Source organism: Erigeron canadensis, chromosome 6 (genome assembly GCF_010389155.1).
Source record: "Erigeron canadensis isolate Cc75 chromosome 6, C_canadensis_v1, whole genome shotgun sequence".
NCBI lineage: Eukaryota > Viridiplantae > Streptophyta > Magnoliopsida > Asterales > Asteraceae > Erigeron > Erigeron canadensis.
Window position 1 is genome coordinate 35,309,044 of NC_057766.1, and position 19,748 is coordinate 35,328,791.

The following is a 19,748-nucleotide window of genomic DNA, read 5'->3' on the forward strand; positions in this document are numbered from 1 at the left end:
AGTATAATACTTGAAACATGCGATAACAATTAATATTTAATAAAATTAAATTAACTTTAATTCATACATTTTTAAGGTCGTGACCCCATTTTACTTAATGTCCATTATATGATCTCCTTTGGAAAGATTGGTTGAGTTAGCTATAAAATGAAACTTTATTTGACAACTAATCCGTTTTTGTGATTTGTTAGGAGTAATCAACAACACTTATTTAAACTCTAAAATGAAACTTAATTAATTTGAATGAAATATATCGTGGACATATCGTCAAAACTACTGATTTTAAGATGATTATTGCAGTTAGAACTGAATGCATGATTACATACCTGGAACATGAGTTTCACGGCGATGTAATATTTTATTTTGCTATATATTAATTAATACGAATTGTTTCATAATTAGGTTAAATTTATGAAATTTGGTTTAAAATTGGGGTTTCATGGTTAGTAATCAACAAACGATTTGTGTTTAAGATCAAGGTTCCATGGATTTTTAATCTGGTTTGAATTTGTATTGAAATTGATGTTTGTTGGTTTGAATTTAATATATGCTTTTAAGGTTGAATGTTGGGGTTTTTTTTGCATCTGACTCTCACGTGAAAAGTTATTTAGTATATGAACAAATTTAGTTATTAAATTACTTGAGAAAAGATTTAGAAGTATTCAACTGATAACATCACTAAATTTATTTATTTAATCAAATTAATGTTTTAAAGGGTTTCTATAGAGTCAAGTCAGCTTTTTTTTAAGCTATTTTTTTGCATAGGATTTCAGTTTTATTTAGAAAAGAGATGGAAAAAAGAGGTGATAAAAAGATTCATATTGGTAGGAGATGTTTTTGGATATAGAAAAAATAATGTGAGATTGATAATCTATTGAGGAAGTGGTGATGATGACATACCTTATTTGGAAAGCTCCTATGATTGGTTGGAGTTTTAAAGGGTAAGAGGGTAATCTCACCCTTCCTCCCTTTCCCTTGGCTTTCTTTTCCACAAGTCAAGTAGTCAACAGCCCATGAATCCTGTTCAAAACAAACAAACAGCCCATGAATCAATCGGCTCAAAAGTACCCCTAAAAACGCACTGTCTATTATTATTATTATTATAGATACATCATAGTCCACACTGATTGCATGTATATCTATCTATTTTCGTTAATAAAATCATCACACTAATTGCATGTATCACCCATTCAGCCCCCCACCTAATCAATGCAGGTTTTTTTCCGGTTCTTTTTATTATACAGTTCTTTTTATTATATAATATATTTTCCATTTTTATTGTTTTATTAAGATATAAATTTCCTGATATAATGCTGATTCTCTTGATTTTTTTATTATTGATATATTTCTAGATCAGTTTTTATTGAGTAATTGTTTATATTTTAACCAAATTAAACTTAGTTAGGGTTTCAATTGTGTCTGCTGCAGTTCAACCATATATTACATTTTTGTAATTTTTTTTGGTATGTGATGTGAAAAGTTGTTGGCTTGCTGGATTTTAAAAACTTGTGTGGTTTATTAATTTGTAGCTGTGAGGATGGCGAGCGATAATCGGCGTAGTAGTAAGAGAGTTAAGGATAACGAGAATGTAAATTTGAATGAGAAAAAGACGCCAACATGTGGGTCGCCCGCGTCTAGCGTAAAGAGGTTATCCAAAGAATCGCCTTTAAAGAAACAGACGATAGAGAGTCCGGTTAAAGAAGGTTTGAGTAATACACGCAAGTCTAGTCGGCTTGAGGGGAGGGATCCTATAGCTGCTACTCCGGTTAAAAAATTGACGACGCCTGTGAAGAGGAGTGATAGAGTTAACAAGGTTGTTAAAAAAGCGGGTTCACCAAGTTTGAAGTCGAAGAAGGGGAAAAATTTGAGGAGCTTGAAGCACTGTTTGATGGATACTAGTGAACATAAGAAAGACAGAAATAAGGGTTCTGATGTTGGTGGTAGGAAAAGAAAGAGAGAGGCCGCTTCCGTTACGTTGTCTGCTGAGCCTCAACGTGTTAAAACTGAAGGTCGGTGAACTAATGTGGTTTTCGTTATTTAATTGGTCATCAGTCCATAGTTTAGCTTTGATATGATTCTTTAAATGTTGAAGAATATGTTACCGAACTCTTGTTTTTTGGCATGTAGGTGAAGACAGTGATCACGAAAGTCAGGAGAAGTCGTCTAAAGCTGATTCCAGTAGCAGTAGCGGTACAGCTTCTAGCCATGACTTCCTAGATACTTGTTCTTTATCTTTATCCGTGTAGCGGGTTCTGGATAATCATTTTGTTTTGTTTATTTTGGATTATAGATGTGGAGGAGCTAGAAAAACCAGATGAAGTATGTCAACCTGATACCAGTAGGACAGAATGTAGTAACTTCAAGTCTCTGGAAGGTAAAGATGGCAATGATGGTGAATGCAGTGACAAGACGGGAGAAGATTTTACTCCTAATGCTTCTATAAGACAATCCAGAATGTCATATATGAAAGAATCACCGAGTGACGCAACATGTGACACAGAGATGTCTGACAAATCTAGTGTTAAGGTTGGTCAACTATAGATATACCGTTACATTTCACTACATGCAGTTAAATTAGTCGACAAACGTAGATTCTTATTGCGTAATCCTATTATTACAACTTAGTGCGAGGATTAATGCTAATTTGTAGATGACTTGATGATGGCTCACCATCTGGCATAACATTTTCATTATATATGTAAGCCGAGTCAATGAGTCATTCAAATTCCCCTCTTTTGATGCTTGCACTAGGATAGGACGGCATGTGAAGCAGATGGTGCTGCTGAAGCTGTAGAAATGATAAAAGGTGTGAAGAACATTAAGTCAGGTGTTCTTTCAGTGTCAGGAGTTCCAGAGTCAATATGGGATACTAGAGAAGTGGAAGTCTCAGACACAAAAGGTTTGAAAGTTAACTTCTTTTTTTTTTCTTATAGAAGGCAAAGATCTGAAAGAATCATGTGAGCCATGCTCACATGAATGTCTTTCTGCATTCCTGTTTCAGAACTTTCTTTTTAGAAATCTTTTTAGCGCATCATTTATCTTGTCCAGGTTTGCAGAAGCAATACTTTGTTAAATACAAAGGTCTTGCTCATATTCACAATCAGTGGGTATCAGAAACTCGGTTGCTTGTTGAAGATTCACTGCTTGTGGAAAATTTTAGCAAAAATGGTTCGGTAAATAAGTTCTTATTCTTCTGCCATTCTTCTATTTTTTATTTACCAGTGTATTAGTTTAAAAGAAATTGAACTTTGAAGTTTAGTTACAAACCGTTAGAACTTGACCCTTTTCCAGATGAAGTGGAGTGAAGAATGGACCGTACCACATAAATTGTTGAAGAAAAGACTGTTATTGTCTTTAGAGCCTCTACAAGAGTGTCAGAAGATTACAGGTAAGGTCTTGAAGTACCATCACGAATGGCTTGTGCAATGGCAAGCCCTTGGTTATGAGCAAGCTACATGGGAATCAGAGAGTAATCCTGTCTTAGATTCACCTGAAGGACATAACCTCATAAAAGAATATGAGTGGCTATATTTATTTAGTCATCATGGAAACAAAAAGACACATGTTTCATCAAATGATAAGGTATATATTTTTACTCTGTTCCCTTTTCATTTTTTGAGTGGTTACAGTTCTTTATTCAAAAACTTTCCTTGGAAGTGGTATCATGCACCTACCTAGGATAGAATGGATTGTTATCTTCATGAAGTCACAAAGATAGTAAACTGTCTCCCAAATATTCCTTGCTTAAAAGACGAGGTACCGAGCTGGCAAACATTTTCACAAAGGTTAATTGTAAAGCATACGGCTACACAGACTTTATATGTATCTAGTTGTGCTCCAATTTCAGGAGGAATGGTATATACACTATTATATAGCATAAAAAGAAGTCAGTAGTTAGGGCAATATATAGGTCATCATCAAAATGATTTGATCTTTTTTGATTCAGATTATTATTTTTAATTTGTTTAATTTCTTTGTTTGGTTTTAAGAGCATCTTCTGTGCAAGGTCCAATAAAAGGTTCAAACTTATGAAGAGGTTCATTTTTTTAATCAAGCATAGCGAGAGGGGCTGAAATGAAGGGATTAAATTTAGGAATAGTAACTGCTCTATTTGAGTATTTAAATATCTCATTTCCTGTTCTAGTTGGCTAAGTTTGGTGTTATTTTTGATTATCATTGTTCTTGTATTGGAGACTAGCCCCGCTCGAAACGGGCCGGCTATCTCAAGTGTTTTTTAATAAATTTCCGAATTTCCAGATTCGATCATAGGGTGTGCTCTAATTTTTTATATGAATTGACTATGTTAAAATGACACACACACGTATGTTAATACCCAGATCTTGTCACAAGTTTGAACCTTGGATAATGGATTTCTTTTTTTTTTTTCCCTGTCAAAGCAGACTGAAGAAATGACAGTCAAACTTCCAAGTATTCCTACTTGCAGCCCACCTGGAATGGAAAATATCCATTTAGGTTATGTTAAGAACTTACATGATGCATGGAGCAAAGGGCAGACCAGCTTAATTTTCGATGACCAGGTGATTTTCTAAGCTTTTATTAAACATGTAATATGTATTTGCCTTCTATGCATCAACTTTTTCTTTGTAGTGAAGTTATCTTTGCTAGTTATGGTTACATAAATGCAAGTATATAACTGTGTTAAGACTTGTGAAGTAATATGATTCAAGTTTTACACACTTGCAGGAGCGGATAATGAGGATTGTTCTATTCATCCTCTCATTAAAGGATGTAACTCTGCCTTTCCTACTAATCACGACGTCTGATTCCATATCACTATGGGAAGCTATGCTCTTAAAGATAGTACCTTGTAATGCCCTTAAAGTATCCCTTGAGGACAAAGATGAAAAGAGAACTTGTAGATTGCTACAAGTACATAAGGAAAGTGGTCAGTTAGCATTCCAAATACTTCTGTACCATGTTGAAACATTTGTTAAGGTATGTCAATTAAATTTTCTGCATGTGTTTCTAATGCATGATGTTGTTTATCCATGGTAATTTTGTTCTATTTTGCATGTCATATTTACAGGATTTAAATATGTTAAAATCTATAAAATGGGAAGCAGTCACGGTAGATGAATCCCAGAGTTCTGAGATCTCTGCTCATTTCAGTCACATCAAGAGCCTAACAACCAATAAGAGGTTGCTTGTGTTCTGTGGTCCATTAGGTGTAAGTTTCCTCCTCTACATTTGATCAGTTACAAGGCTTATTAGGACCATATGCTTCGCACCGGGATAAATAGGAATAAGAAACTGACTTTGTTTATATTATGACTTTAATACTCTTTTAATTCTGTTCTAAAAAAAAATAATATTTTAATTGAGTCGTTGAAAAAACAAGTGGAGACGGCAAATTCAAAAGTGACTTTATAGTTAAATGTGGTAATCAAATATTAAACAAGCAATTGTCGAAAATGCGAAGTGGTAATAAACTTACCCAAATACATATGCAGGGTTGTAAAACTTGGCCGACTTGGCCTAAAAATTGGATCGGACTTGCGGTCAAACAAGCTGAGTCTGGCTGGCTCGAACTAAAAATCAATTCAACGGGATTCGACTTGGGTCAACACAGGTCATTTGGCTGACTTGGGTCAAGTTCGGCTGACTCGGGACAAAACTCGGTTCAAACATGGTCAAAATTTTTTTTTTTTCTTAAAAGCTTTAAACAAAAATATAAATCCTTTAATTGGTTCAAGTTTATGTTTCTAAACAATTAAGTTTGAACTTTGAAGTATTATGTTAATGTTTCTAAACAATTATGTTTATGTTTGAAGTTTCTAATATGTTTCTAGTTTTCTATTGCACTATAGAATCAATTTTTTTTTGTTTTATTAAAAACTCAATCTGGGTTTTCCCAAGGAGTCTTCAAAAACTCCTAACCCCGCCGCCGCCGCCGCCGATCAGATTTCGAGCCATAAGTTCACCAAGCTTGCAAGTATGTTAAGTGATAATAAGCTTAGGCCCCACATGATTTAGTGGTCACTTGTCCTGCTCTTTTTGAAAATTTATCATAAGGGTAGTAAATAGGTAGATTTTGTGTATTTAAAGAGTGAATTAGTTTTTAATGTATGGCAGGTGAGCATGACTAGTTACGTTGATGTGCTTTCACTGCTAGATTGTGATGTCATATCAAAAACAGAATTGGATGATATCAGCAAGTTGAAGGAAACTTTGTCAAAGTTGATTGCATATGAATGCAAGTCTGGCAGCTATACCAAGTTTGTAGAATTTTGGGTTCCGGTTCAGATATCCAATGTGCAGCTTGAGCAGTATTGTTCTATGCTACTTTCGAATGTTTTGGCTCTTAGTTCATATTCAAAAAGTGATACTGTTGGGGCCCTACATGACGTTCTTGTGTCTAATCGCAAGGTTTTTCTTTTACACTATTTGTAGTTAAATCCATTGAAATGCTGTTATGCTGCACATTATATCATTTATTTGATTGATTTTATGTTTCTGTTTATAGTGCTGTGATCACCCATACATTGTTGACCAAACCCTTCAACGTGCCCTTACAAAGGATCTTGAGCCTGCCAAGTTCTTAGACGTTGGCATTAAAGCAAGTGGCAAACTGCAATTTCTGGATTTGATACTCCCTGAGATGAGAAAACGCCAACTCAGAGTACTTATTCTTTTTCAGCCTTTAAGTGGGTCTGGAAAAGATTCAGCTTCAATTGGAGATATATTGGATGATTTTATTCGTCAGAGATTTGGTGAAGACTCTTATGAGCGTGTAGATGGGATTGGAATGATTCCTTCAAAGAAGCAAGCTGCTCTTAATAACTTTAACGATAAAGAGAGGGGTAGATTTGTGTTTTTACTCGAATATCGTGCATGTCTTCCTAGCATTAGATTGTCATCTGTAGACGCTATAATCATATTTGACAGTGATTGGAACCCTGCAAATGATTTAAGAGCGTTACAGAAAGTAGCGATTGATTCACAGTCGGAACAAATTATGATTTTCCGATTATATACTTCTTCAACGCTGGAGGAAAAGATTCTTAGACTTGCAGAACACAATACAACTATCGACAGCAAGTTGCTGAATCTAAGTAGGAGCACTAGTGATGCGTTACTCATGTGGGGTGCCACGTACTTGTTTGATAAATTAGATGAGTTTCATAGTGCCTCTGGCCTGCTTTTATCCTCTGAAGTAAACGTGTGGAATAAGTTAACAGAAGAGTTTTTAAACTTGATTTCACACATACCCAATAACACAGATGAAGCAAAGATGTTAATTACAAGGGTTCAACCAGTTTGTGGATCTTATGGTAAAAATCTCCCATTGCCAAGTGTAGCAAATGAAAAACAACCTCACATGTTTTGGAAAAATTTGTTGGTGGGTAGGAATCCGAGCTGGAAGTATCTGTCCACATCAACACCAAGGCAGAGAAAAAGACCCAGTTATTCTGAGGCGTCACCTGCAAAAGCAAATGTTAGCAATGATGAAGTTGGACGCAAGCGTAAAAAGAATGCAAATAACATTGTTCAACCTGTTGCATCAAAGCCAATATTAGAAGAAGCTGAAATCGCAAGTGAGTTATATGAAATTTTTAATGTTCGTTGTAACTGTGACTTCTTATTTTAATATCGTCACGTTCTTTCAGGGGATTCCAGAGTTCCTTCACATAATGTGTCACAATCCCTTGGTGATGCAAGCTGTAATGAGATGAGCTTTCGAGATCTCCTGAAGCTCAATATTTCTAAATTATGTGAAGTTCTCAGGTTATCGGTACGTTTCAAAATCTATTTGTTTAGACATAAAACAGGAACATCTCATAATACTGTTTTATACATCCTGTTATATGTGAATGCAAATGTTTGTTGTTATTCTATTATGCTACCATATCTTTCCATATGTTACTTGCTTATGCTTATCTGGATTTTCATTTACTTGCTGTAAATGCAGAAGGATGTCAAGATAGTGGTGGAAAGATTTCTCGAATATGTAATTGAGAATTATCGGGTCGTCAAGGAACCTGCAAATACGCTACACGCTTTCTTGATATCCCTGGTTAGAACCTATTCTGTTATTCTAAAGAAATTGATAGAGATTCTTTAATCAACTTGGTAATCGATACACTGTTGCTCCAGTGTTGGATTGGTTCTGCATTGTTAAAGCACAAGCTTGATAGGACGCAGTCCGTTGTTCTTGCAAACAAACACTTGGATTTCAGATGCAATGAAGAAGAGGCACAGTCAGTGTACTTGAAGCTAGAAACAGCAAAGGATAAGTTCTTATATCAAACTCAGAATCAAAATAAAACCAATATTTCAGGTGATTTTATACCACCATCCCAACCTATTTCTACCAAGTCATTAGATCCAACGGTTATGGTAGAGATTCTAGAAAGCCAACCTATTCAAGTTGATGATGCGATACTCTTTGTGGAGCATAGGAACTCTGAAATCTCGAAACAGATATCAAGTGATTGCCACCAAGGTGACATTATCAATCTTGACATGTCAGATCCTATGGAAGCCCAGAATGGTTCCCGCAACTCCAATGGTTGCCATTCACCTTATGGTCATTCAGTTTTACAAGATCTGGTAAGGATTATCATTGGCTTTTCAATTTAAAATCTAATTAAATATATAATTTAAATTATTTGAAACTTTCAGGAGATCCAAAAGGAATCTGCCCAAGCTAATGAACATCTAGTGGACCCAAGTTCTTTGCCAAAAAGCAATAATCTGCAAACCGTAGAACAGCAGTCTGATTCACATTCAACTCTTGGTGAACAACAGCCTGATACACATTCAGCTGATAGAGTGGATGGCCAACCAAGCAATGAACCAAGTAACCATTCCCAAGATTCCGAGGCACTATCTCAATCCGTGGAAGCTAGTGTACAGGTTTCTAATCAAGCTGCTACACCACATGGGTCACAGCTGTTTATTGGTCATGGATCTGACAACCATAACCAAGGGGTCTCAAGGATGTCTTCGTCTGATCCCCTTCAAGCTGAACTGGAAAAGTTATGTGAATTGAAGGTTACTGTTAACAAATGTCACGAAGCTATTGTGAGTCTCTACATTGTATCACCTTACTACTTCTAGAAAGTTTCTTTTTGCTTGCTTGATTGTGCTTCTGGGTGTGTATTTGCAGAAGGTGAAGCTAAAATCCGAGCATGAGAAAGAATTAGAAGAAATGATTGCTCGGATCAATCAAAAGTACGAAGCTAGAAATCAGGATGTGGAAGCAGCATTTCATTCAAAAAGGAAGGAAATTGATATCTGTTTCAACAGGGTAGTCAAGAGTAAAGTATTGGCTGAGACTTTCAGGTGCAAGTGTCAAGATCTGACCCCGTTTAACCCTGTTGAAATACAAGGTAAGCTTTTCATTTTTCTTTCTAAAACGTGATTGCATCTAGGAATATTTGAATTGTGGGTGATCTATTATCGAAGGGTTTCAATATTAAAAGAATGTTTCATATGTGTATAGGTATTCTTAAATACACTTTGCCTAGATTTGGATGGGCCTTGAGCAACTGTAATCTCATTGGAACAACGAGCAACCCCATTCTTGTCATTTGGTCGTAATAATCAGAAAGCGTTATGATAGTAATAAAGTTCAACGTGGCACTCACATTATAATGTGCTTTCACCTGGTCCAGTTTGGAGTTGCTTTTCATATGACTAATTAACCAACTTTATAAAATTTAAATTTCATTCTTGTCATTGGAACACCGAGCAACCCCATTCTTGTCTTTTGGTCGTAATAATTAGAAAGCGTTATGATAGTAATAAAGTTCAACATGGCACTTGCATTATAATGTGCTTTCACCTGGTCCAGTTTGGAGTTGCCATATGACTAATTAACCAACTTTATAAAATATAAATTTCATTTAAGGTATTATGACTTGATTGCGCTCTCAGAAAGATAATGTGTGTAGTTATGATCATGCGGGATTTTTTCTGATGTGAAATTTGCTAATGTAGATTACCTTCTATCAAAATGAAAATTCAAGTTCACGGTTTTTGTAGGCAAAACAAACTTTGTTACCTGAAATGCAAGTCCGCCTAAAGCGACCTTTATGGGCAATTTGCCATAAGCTAATTTACATTTGTTCATATTTACTGGACTTGAATTTGGTTTCTTTGTAAGAGATTGGCTGATCACTTTCTATTCAAGGATGATTGCATGAGTTTATGGTCACCACAAGTATATTCATTTCCTTCATTTTTCGCAAATTATAAAACTAATTCTGTTGCAGTTATTCAATCAGGAGGAATGCAACAGCTTCCCAGGACTAATATACAATCTTCCCTGGGACATTCCACTGGGATTGCATCATATTTACCTGCTCGATCGTCTGGAAACCAGCACGTTACAGAGCTGCAGCCACCTCTTCAAATAGTTCACCAGGCTCCAAATCTTCTCTCAGCCACACCTTGCGGACCACCATATAATACCAATCCTTCTACTATGCCAACCAGAACACCATCTACTCCTGTCACCACCAGTACACGACCATCAACCGCTATACCCACCGCTACACCAAGCAGACCACCATCTATGGCCATTCCCACCAGCACACCAAGCCAACTACCATCTATTGCCACTCCCACCAGCACACCAAGCAGGCTACCATCTACTGTTATCCCTACCAGCACACATAATAGACCACCATCTACCACTATCTCCATCAGCACACCAAACAGACCGTCATCTGCTGCCATCCCCACCAGCACAATAAACAGAACGTCATCTGTCACCGTCTCCACCAGTGCTTCAAACAGGCAACCCTCTACTTTCATCCCCACAGGTACACCAACCAGACCTCTAACTACCGCTGCCCCCACCAGCACACCAACTAGACCGCTGCCTACTATCAACCCCATCACCCCCTCTAGCAGACCTATATCTAATATTAACCCAATTATGCCTCATAACAGATCTAGCCAACCACCCCCGAACATCAACCACGTCACCCCTTCCACCAGGATTCCACGAGGAACTGGTGAAATCCGTGCTCCAGCCCCACACATCCGACCTTTTAGGCCTTCAACTTCTATATCTCATAATGAATTTGCATCTCGCAGAGTAATTTCAAGTCAACACATATCAAGCAGTTTGCCACTGTCTCAAACTTTAGCCCAGCCGCCACAAAAGCCACCATCTTTGACAAGTAATTGCCTTCCTACTCAGGATTCCCCAAGTAGTACACCTTTGACGTCTCCAATGGTGACCCAAGCTTCATCCCAGCCACCAGCATCAGTGCCCTTAGCACCATCAGTGTCATATCAGCTACCACCATTGCACTCTTTGTATTCACAAGATAATGTGCCTGCGACCTCAACCTCACATTCCCAAATGTCACTACCACCAATGCCATCAATACCCATTAGCAACACTGGGCTTTATAGTGCGTCTGACAGGCCAACTCCTGGTATTTTAAGCCAACCGGCTCTTGATTTGCTCAAGGAAATAGATAAACGAGCTGCTATTCATCAGACAAACATGTATTCACCTCCATCTGAGCTTGGTAAGTTTGGTAAAGTCGGCAATGATAGTGGCCTAGTTTGTTTGTCAGATGATGACTAACTGACACTTGTATCCTTGCGGTTAATAACTGCTAGTGAACAAAGTCCCCTTTTGGAAAAAAGTATTAAACTGCTAACTAGTAGTGAAATTTTTTGCTTGGTTAGTCTACTAGTGGAATATCTGATACTTTATTTATTGATCTTCCAAAGACAAGTTCAGACACTATGATGTAATCTAACATCTTATTTGCTCAACGTGTTTGGCTTTGCCTCTCTTACTCGGCATGCCGCGTTGCAAGATTTTCGAACCAAACGATCATGTTTTTTGAAACATATATATATATATATATATATATATATATTATATAGGGTAACACTCCAGTGAGAACAGTTTTAAAATAAGAACGGTGAGAACACCTTAAAAACATTATTTTGATGCATTAAAAGTCTATAAAACTAACATAGTGCATAACTAATTATCTTTATTTAAGTGTTTAACAATATATTCATCCATCAAAATCGAAATAATCATGTTTTTTGTTTTTTGCATCCATCTTGGATGCATAATCATCAAAATGATGCATCCAACAAAAAACGTGATTTTTTCAATTTTGATGAATCAAATTGTTGTTAAACACTTAAATAAAGATAATTAGTTTTGCACTATGTTAGTTTTATGGACTTTTAACGCATCAAAATGATGTGTTTAAGGTGTTCTCACCGTTCTTATTTTAAAACTGTTCTTATTTGATTGTCCCTCATTATATATATATATATATATATATTTTTTGAGCTGGTAAGATTAGGGCTGTAAATGAATCAAATGAGACTTTGTTAATGTTGGTTCATTTAATTTAATGAGCAGTACGAATGAATAGTCAAAAATAGGATTTTGGTCAGTTTTATTTATGAACGAACGCAAATGAAGGGCAACTGGAAACTTTCAGATTTGGATTAAACATTTACAAAATACTAAATCTTTCAACAAAGATATTAATATTTCAAGAAAACAACTAAAATCTAGATGTCTTATCTATACTATATTTAGAAGATTTTCTCTAGATTTTTAACATTGAACTTAAAATTTTCAATATTGATTTTAAGTACTTCCTCAAAATGCTCCTCCTATCTATTCTATATTTATCAAAAATTACTATAATACCTTTTCTCTCTCTTCAAATCTCAACCAATCATCTTTTTTCTCTCTCCTCCATAAATCATTTATTTCTCCAATTCATTCAAAATCTTTTATCTCAAAAACTGTACATCGATAAATTATAAAAATTGTATGAGTGTTCTTAAAATTTCATGCTCTTTCATTAGAGATGTCATTCGATATACTTTCGACAAAATTTTAAATCCGATGGTGGAGCCCGTACGGCTTAAGCATTTGACTATCATACTCTATGACATATCAACTCCTATAACCTATCATACTCTATGACCTAGGTATCACCCAGTCATCTCACCGCCACAACGCGCGAGTACTTGCTCTCATGAATATAGAACGTATCAATTTAAATGAACGAACATTTTAAAACAAATTATCTAATGTTAACGAACACAATTCAACGGATGAGGCTACGTATATGAACGAGTTAACTAATAAATGGTCTTTTTTCCTTAAAATGTGCATTTAAGAAGTGTTCGTGAATAATTCGTCAAACATCCGATTTTATTACAACAAATCAACAATAATACTTCATAAAAAGAATGGAATCACATTTTTCACTGGAAGGTCAAAGTTAGATATGTGAAAATATTGGATGTGAAAATATTGGAGATGTAATGTTTTGTTATTACGTTCCATGAGAAGGGATTATTTGCGAACTCTTAAAAAAAAAACTCAAGAACTCATCTACACCTTTGGATCAAAGAAAATGGATGGACAAGATTAAAAATAAAAAAACTCCTTTCAACACTAGAGGGGTATTTTCATCAGCTCTTTTTTTTTCTCTTTCTTACTTTAATATAATTCTATCTAATTCACTAAAAAACTTTTATCTCACAAACCGTAAATTGTTAGACGAAAAGAAAAGCATGGGTAATCTTAGAATTTCATCCTCTTTCATTAGAGATGTGATTCGATATACTTTTGACTACTTTTTAAATTTCATTTTTTTTCCATCACGTTTATCTTACACATGTGTAAGTTGTACTTACCCATGGGCAAGTTGTACTTACCCCTAATATATCTCGCTCTAGGGTTTAGGGTTTGAAGGTCGAGGGTTAGCCGTAACCCTCGGGCTTCAAACCCTAAACCCTAGAGTGTGAACCCTCATCCTTTTTAGATTTTTAGGGTTTAGCATTTAGGGTTTAGATTTTTCAGGGTTTTTAGAATGTAGCGTCCCCCTCGGATTAGCAATTAAGTCGGCTAACCCTACAACTTCAAACCCTAAACCCTAAAGCGTACCATGTACCCGCTCTAGGGTTTAGGGTTTGAAGCCCGAGGGTTAGCCGCTAACCCTCGGGCTTCAAACCCTAAACCCTAGAGTGGGAACCCTCATCCGTTTTAGGTTTTTAGGGTTTAACATTTAAAGTTTAGATTTTCCAAGGTTTTTAGAAAGTAGCTTCCCCCTCAGATTAGAAATTAAGCTTTAGGGTTTAGCATTTAGGGTTTTACAATGCGTCCTCATCTTTTTTGAACTTTATAAGTAACTTACCCATGTGTAGGTTGTACTTACCCATGGGCAGGTTGTACTTACGCATGGACAGGTTATACAACTCACTACTTCTAGGTATTTCCTACACATGTGTAGGTTGTACTTACACATGTGTAGAATGAACGTGATGAAAAAAAACGAAATTTAAAAAGTCGTCAAAAGTATATAGAATCGCATCTCTAATGAAAGAGGACGAAATTTCAAGACTACCCATGTTTTTTTTCCGTCTAACGATGTACGGTTTGTGAGATAAATTTTTTTAATGATTTAGATATTTTTTGATTTAATAAGAGGAGAGAGAAAAAGAGTGTTGGACAACTTTTTTTATAATGACAAACATGCCCTTCCTGATCTTGATAAATGGAGGGTTGAGATTGGTTCTCGCGTTCTTTTTTTTTAGTGGTTCTCAAAATAACTCACCTCTACGTTCCATATGATAAAAATTTAATTCCAGATCATCAAATTTGTATGCTCGAGATATATATAATTTCTTGTTTATCTATAACACAGGTTTTTATAAATTAGTTCATTTCTATCAATAAGTTATATGAAAAGTAAAATATCATAAAAGTTTTGTTGCTAATAAAGTTGTTCGAAAATGATGTAGGAAATTTCCTCTTTAAGCTATGCATTGATCGAATTCCCATATTGACTTAGATAAAGTTTGGGAAAACCATCAGTGTTGCCAACTAGCACTCTTTCATCATATCCCTTAAGTGGCGGTTGAGGCTTGGAGGTGGGGTGGATGGATGGGAGTAGGAATGCAGAAAAGGAAATTATAATTTCTTTTTTATTTATTTATAAAAAAAAAAATTAGCCCGATAATGAACTATTGTTTTTCTCCTTTATTTTATCGTACTTTCTATCCACTTAAAACACGTATATAATTTTCGTTTCTACATGGGTCGCTATTTGTCATTAGGTTACCTTAAGTAAGTCCATAGTTGGCCGTTTAAAAAAATATAAAGTGTTTTTCCAATTGAATCCTCCACAGATACAACTAGGAATTAGTTGAGCATTCATAATGTTTACCACTTGGTGTGTCTTTCAATTCTTCCTTTATCACATTCCAATGAATCAAACATATTTCTTCTTTTTTCCACCTTTTTCTTTTTTAGATTCTATTATCTACATATATTTATGCATCAATATTCACATAACCTATATTCTTATTCTTTCGTAATATAATAATGAAATACTACATAAAATACTATTAATGATGACATAAGAGTAGATATTATTGGATGCATCTGTTAGCGAGTGATTATGTTTCTTGAGTCTACCTTTGTGGCTTTGTGTGGGGTTGTTTTGTCCTCAACCTGCCACACTTCTGGGACAAGTCAATATAAAGTGTTCGAAAAGAAAGTTAAGACTACCAGGAGTGTAGGGTTATGAGAATTTCCTTCCTCCACTTCATGGTTTACAAATGTCCTTTTACCAATCATAAGGGGCATTTCCTACATTCCTTTGGGGTGGAGGAATGCTCCTAAGGCATTCCTTTTTATTTTAAATTTTATAAATAATTTTGTATGTATTTTTATATTATATATTATTTATATATAGAATAAAGGGTAAACATTGTAAAAAAAAAAATTCGAATAATTAAAACGTTTTACTAAAAATTCAAATAAAAAATACGATACAAATTTATGCATGGGTGTTCTTTGATTGTTATCCGCGTTTTGATTCGAAAAAAGGTTCAAACCCCACTGATTGGGATACATTTTCGGTTGATTTGGAAGGAGAGGGTTTGATTTTTTAAAGAAAAAATAGGTAAAGAAGATAGATGGAAGATGATAGATAGATATAAAAATATGTATGTATAATGTTTGTATATATAAAAATAATATAATGTTTGTATATATAAAAATAATATACCTGCACCAAAAATTGATTGATTATTCGGTTTCCAAAGGCTTTTGACCACTAAATGCCAACTGTCCGGACGCATTCGAAATCAGATCGGACACGCGAATTAATGGGGCGTTCTCCGGGGCGTTACGCACGAAAAAAGAGAGACCGGAACAGGCTATTCCTCACTGTCTAAAGACCAATCCAATATTCCACCACATTTTCTGGCCACCTAATTAAAAATTTAGTTTATTCGTGTTAGTAATACATTATAAATGCTCACTCAAAATGCATGTTGATAATTAAATGAAATAACATCTTATATTTCGGTATTTATCACGTTGTCATGTAACGAACCAGACATTATATGATGTCAATTAGTAGGCATGCAACATCTAATAGTATACAAATTTGTTTCGAATTGTCTCTTAAACTAAACAATGCGCTTAGTGTCCTTTACACGAATAAATAATTATTTGATGGTCAATTGGGCCCTTTTTATTTGATTATTAATTGTAGAGATAGAGGACCAGTCATTTTTCTAATACATATATGAAAATGATTAACGAATCTCTCCTCGATAGTTATATGAACGTATATTAGTCATTATTTTTCGTCAAAATAAAGCAATCGTTTCCATATGTCCAGTACATGATAGAGCAAAAGCTTGTGGTTGGTGTTTCCGGTTAGTACTTGTGTGCTACACAAGACTAGCTTCATTTCTCATCAACCTATTATTAAACATAATAATTGTGGTGTATTCTCGAGTTTTTTTTAAAGGATAAGAAAAGAAAGGATAGGAAAACTTCTCTATTTTGCATTCTTGAGTTTTTTTTTTAAAGAAAGGAAAGGGGAAGAAAAGAAAACATGGATGTTTTTGAAGTAAAAACTTTTAAGTTATGTGTATAATTACTAATTTACCCCTATTAATTAATAACAATTTTATAGGAAAAAGGACATAATTGTAAAATTATAACTTTTTTCCCTTTCTTTTCTTTTCTTTCTATCTCAAGAACACTATTAATTTTGTGTTTTTTTTTTAGTTTTTCATGTAACTCGAGAATGCCTTTTTGATATATAAATTTTTTTCTTTTCTTTCCTTATCCAATATTTTCCTTTCCTATCATTTAAAAAAAACTCGAAAATACAGTGTAAATATCTTTGTAAGAATCGTTTGTAAGAATCGTGACTTGACCATAATCCCATTAACTGGAAACATTGTGCTCTAATTGCAACAACTTATACTGTCAAAGGCGGCTCTCGGGAGTCGGGAGGAGCAAACTCAATCCCCATCCCGAACCCATTTTTCAGGGCAACAAAAGTTTATTTAATTTATAACGTTAAGCGTAGTCAGTTTTTCAAGTGTATTCAAATTCGCTAAGGGTTATGAGTTTTTTTTTTCCTAACTCGTTCTAAACACTTGAATTATCACGCGATCAACCCTGTATGTATCATTAGCGGCCGCCAACCATTGAAAATGTGATTTTTAATCTGCTAGCCGGGGTAAAAACTTTTAAGACATGCTCATGTCGTCTATTAGAAAAATCCTTATACATATAAGATATGATTAAACCGGTATCATATTGTCAAGTAGTAGGCAAAGGATATGATCGCCACTTTTTTCTTTTGTTAAATCTTACTTACTATGAATAGTCACATTTAGTTCATCGGTTCGATTGGGCAGCATATATGGATAATTTATTTTCCTTTTTCTTTAGTTTTTTACTTGGAGAAAAACGATACAAATATCGTTGCTTAAAAAGAAAGCAAATAATACACTTCCTTAAGAACCCTAATAGATTTTATACATATCGGATTTGATTTTAGAAATCTTTTCGTCTATTGTTGATTTTCAATAAGAAAGTCAAAAGTAACACTTGAAATAGAAAATAAGAAACTTGTAGTCAATGTCAAAATAAATGACATGCTAAGTTAGGCACGTAATGTAATGGATGATTTGGATTCTAATATTTTTCACGACCACAATAGTGTACGTTTTATGTGACGGAAACTTTACTTTCATTGACATCTTACCGAAACTTTTATGATCAATAATATCAAAGCCGTTAAAAAAAATGTACGGTTTAATTATAGACTAGAAATACATAAAAAAAAATGTTTGTTTAGAATAGGTTAGGCACATATGTTATATGGCCAATTATAAGGTACAATTTGGTCGTTCAGAAAAAAATAAAAAGAAAAGAAAGAGAGAAGGTAATATACAATTTGGTGAACAATAAAACCGGCATTGGATCACTCACTCACGTCCAAAGTCCAAAATCGGTGATATCCATCCCCCGTGATCACGCTGACCATGATCGCCTTTCGTCAATATCAAGACATCACAAGTGGCATTTTCTGCAATTTCCATATACTACCAAGGTTTATAACCTACGGAAAAAAAACTCTCTCGAATTCTCGATATTAAAAAAAAAATTCAATTCATAATCGTCCTTTAGTTAGATTTCTTAGTGATAAAGGCCCATCAGAGCTTTCTCTTTAGATGCCTATGGGGTATAACAAAGTCTGAGTTAGATAAACAATTATCCATACCGGCTAGTCTCTTATTAATTAATACGGTGAAAAGTGTTACATTAATCGAAAAAATATAAATAAGAAATAAATTGGACCAATCACATTTATTAATTCTACTAGCACGGTACCCGCGCTATGCGGCGGTATTTGTGGCGGCGACGGTGTTAGTGGGTGACTACTGTTCGTGGTAAAGGCGGTGTCGAGTGGTATAAATAATTGATGTAAAAATCTTTAATGTATAGAGTTAATTGAGAGATTTTAAAAGATTAAAGACTAATAGTGTAATATATATATTTAAGGATATTTTAGACATTTCCCTATATAACTTTTAATATGGGGGCTATTTTTTTTTATAATATAGTATAGATTAGTTTCTGTTTACCTATTTTACCTAAAAACATGTGAGAGTATCGGCTTAATATTGCAGTGTAATGGTGGCGATCACTGGCGTTAAAGTGGTGGTATGCGTGTAACTTATTTATGTTAAGTTAATTAATGTTTAAGGGTACTGTTAGGTGGTTATCTGTGCATCACATAGACACATAGTTTTAGTTGTAAATTACCAAACATTTGTACAATATCCTAATTAGTGATGTACAGTTAAAGATAGGCGGTGTACAGATCATCATTGATATACTAAAGGATGTTAAGTGAAAATGTTACACCTTTTCAACACTTTCAAAAATAAAAGTTTTTAGAAAATTTACATAAAAAATAAAAACTAGACTCATGCGTACCCACGCGTTACAACGATGGGTGATGGCGACGATGACCGATGATGGTGATAGTGACGACAAGCAATATATGTTATTGGTGTAAAATGAGTGGTTTATTTATTCTAGAAGTTGAAAAAATAAATGTTGTGAATTATCTTATTAAAGGTTTTTTTTTGGTAGGTCATGTATGTTAGGTTGTAAACGTGTTGAATGATGAAGGTCTTTTAAAGAAATTAAATCTGTAATTTATTGAGAAAAGGGTGATGGATTGATGTTTTATATAGTAAATTTTATTATATATAAAATATTCTAATTATATAGTTTAACATTGATTTTACCCTTTTGTCATTTAGTTGTCAACTGTATTTACCTTATCTCACTCAATCTAGTATCCACCGTAAAATAATTTGCGTTTTATTTACAGGTTTAAATAATCTCTTAAGGTATCTCAACATCGTTTTACATCAATTAATTA

The 19,748-nt window shown here is 34.6% G+C and overlaps 1 protein-coding gene across 3 annotated transcripts; it reads left to right on the forward strand.

Moving 5' to 3' along the window:
- Positions 1-1,049: 1,049 nt before the first annotated feature.
- On the forward strand, positions 1,050-11,821 carry LOC122602853 (protein CHROMATIN REMODELING 4-like). 3 transcript variants are annotated; one of them, XM_043775460.1, is made up of 18 exons: positions 1,050-1,215; positions 1,530-2,009; positions 2,128-2,190; positions 2,291-2,526; positions 2,752-2,899; positions 3,049-3,173; positions 3,292-3,582; positions 4,401-4,538; positions 4,705-4,956; positions 5,048-5,188; positions 6,094-6,387; positions 6,485-7,556; positions 7,629-7,753; positions 7,931-8,035; positions 8,116-8,571; positions 8,644-9,045; positions 9,131-9,353; positions 9,467-9,623. In XM_043775460.1, exons 2-18 carry the CDS (start codon positions 1,538-1,540, stop codon positions 9,562-9,564), a joined length of 4,641 nt encoding a protein of 1,546 aa, XP_043631395.1. In that variant the 5' UTR covers positions 1,050-1,215; positions 1,530-1,537; the 3' UTR covers positions 9,565-9,623. The 3 variants fall into 3 exon arrangements, with proteins under 3 accessions (XP_043631395.1, XP_043631393.1, XP_043631394.1); XM_043775458.1 differs by lacking the exon at positions 9,467-9,623 and adding an exon at positions 10,239-11,821 and having other exon boundaries at positions 1,054-1,215; XM_043775459.1 differs by lacking the exon at positions 9,467-9,623 and adding an exon at positions 10,251-11,821 and having other exon boundaries at positions 1,054-1,215.
- Positions 11,822-19,748: the final 7,927 nt, after the last annotated feature.

Excerpts from the sequence above, each read along its gene's own strand:
- LOC122602853 (XM_043775458.1), top strand. The coding sequence starts at position 1,538 with ATGGCGAGCGATAATCGGCGTAGTAGTAAGAGAGTTAAGGATAACGAG. Across the intron at positions 6,388-6,484 it reads TTCTTGTGTCTAATCGCAAG|TGCTGTGATCACCCATACAT; the intron begins GTTTTTCTTTTA and ends TTCTGTTTATAG. Across the intron at positions 9,354-10,238 it reads TAACCCTGTTGAAATACAAG|TTATTCAATCAGGAGGAATG; the intron begins GTAAGCTTTTCA and ends ATTCTGTTGCAG.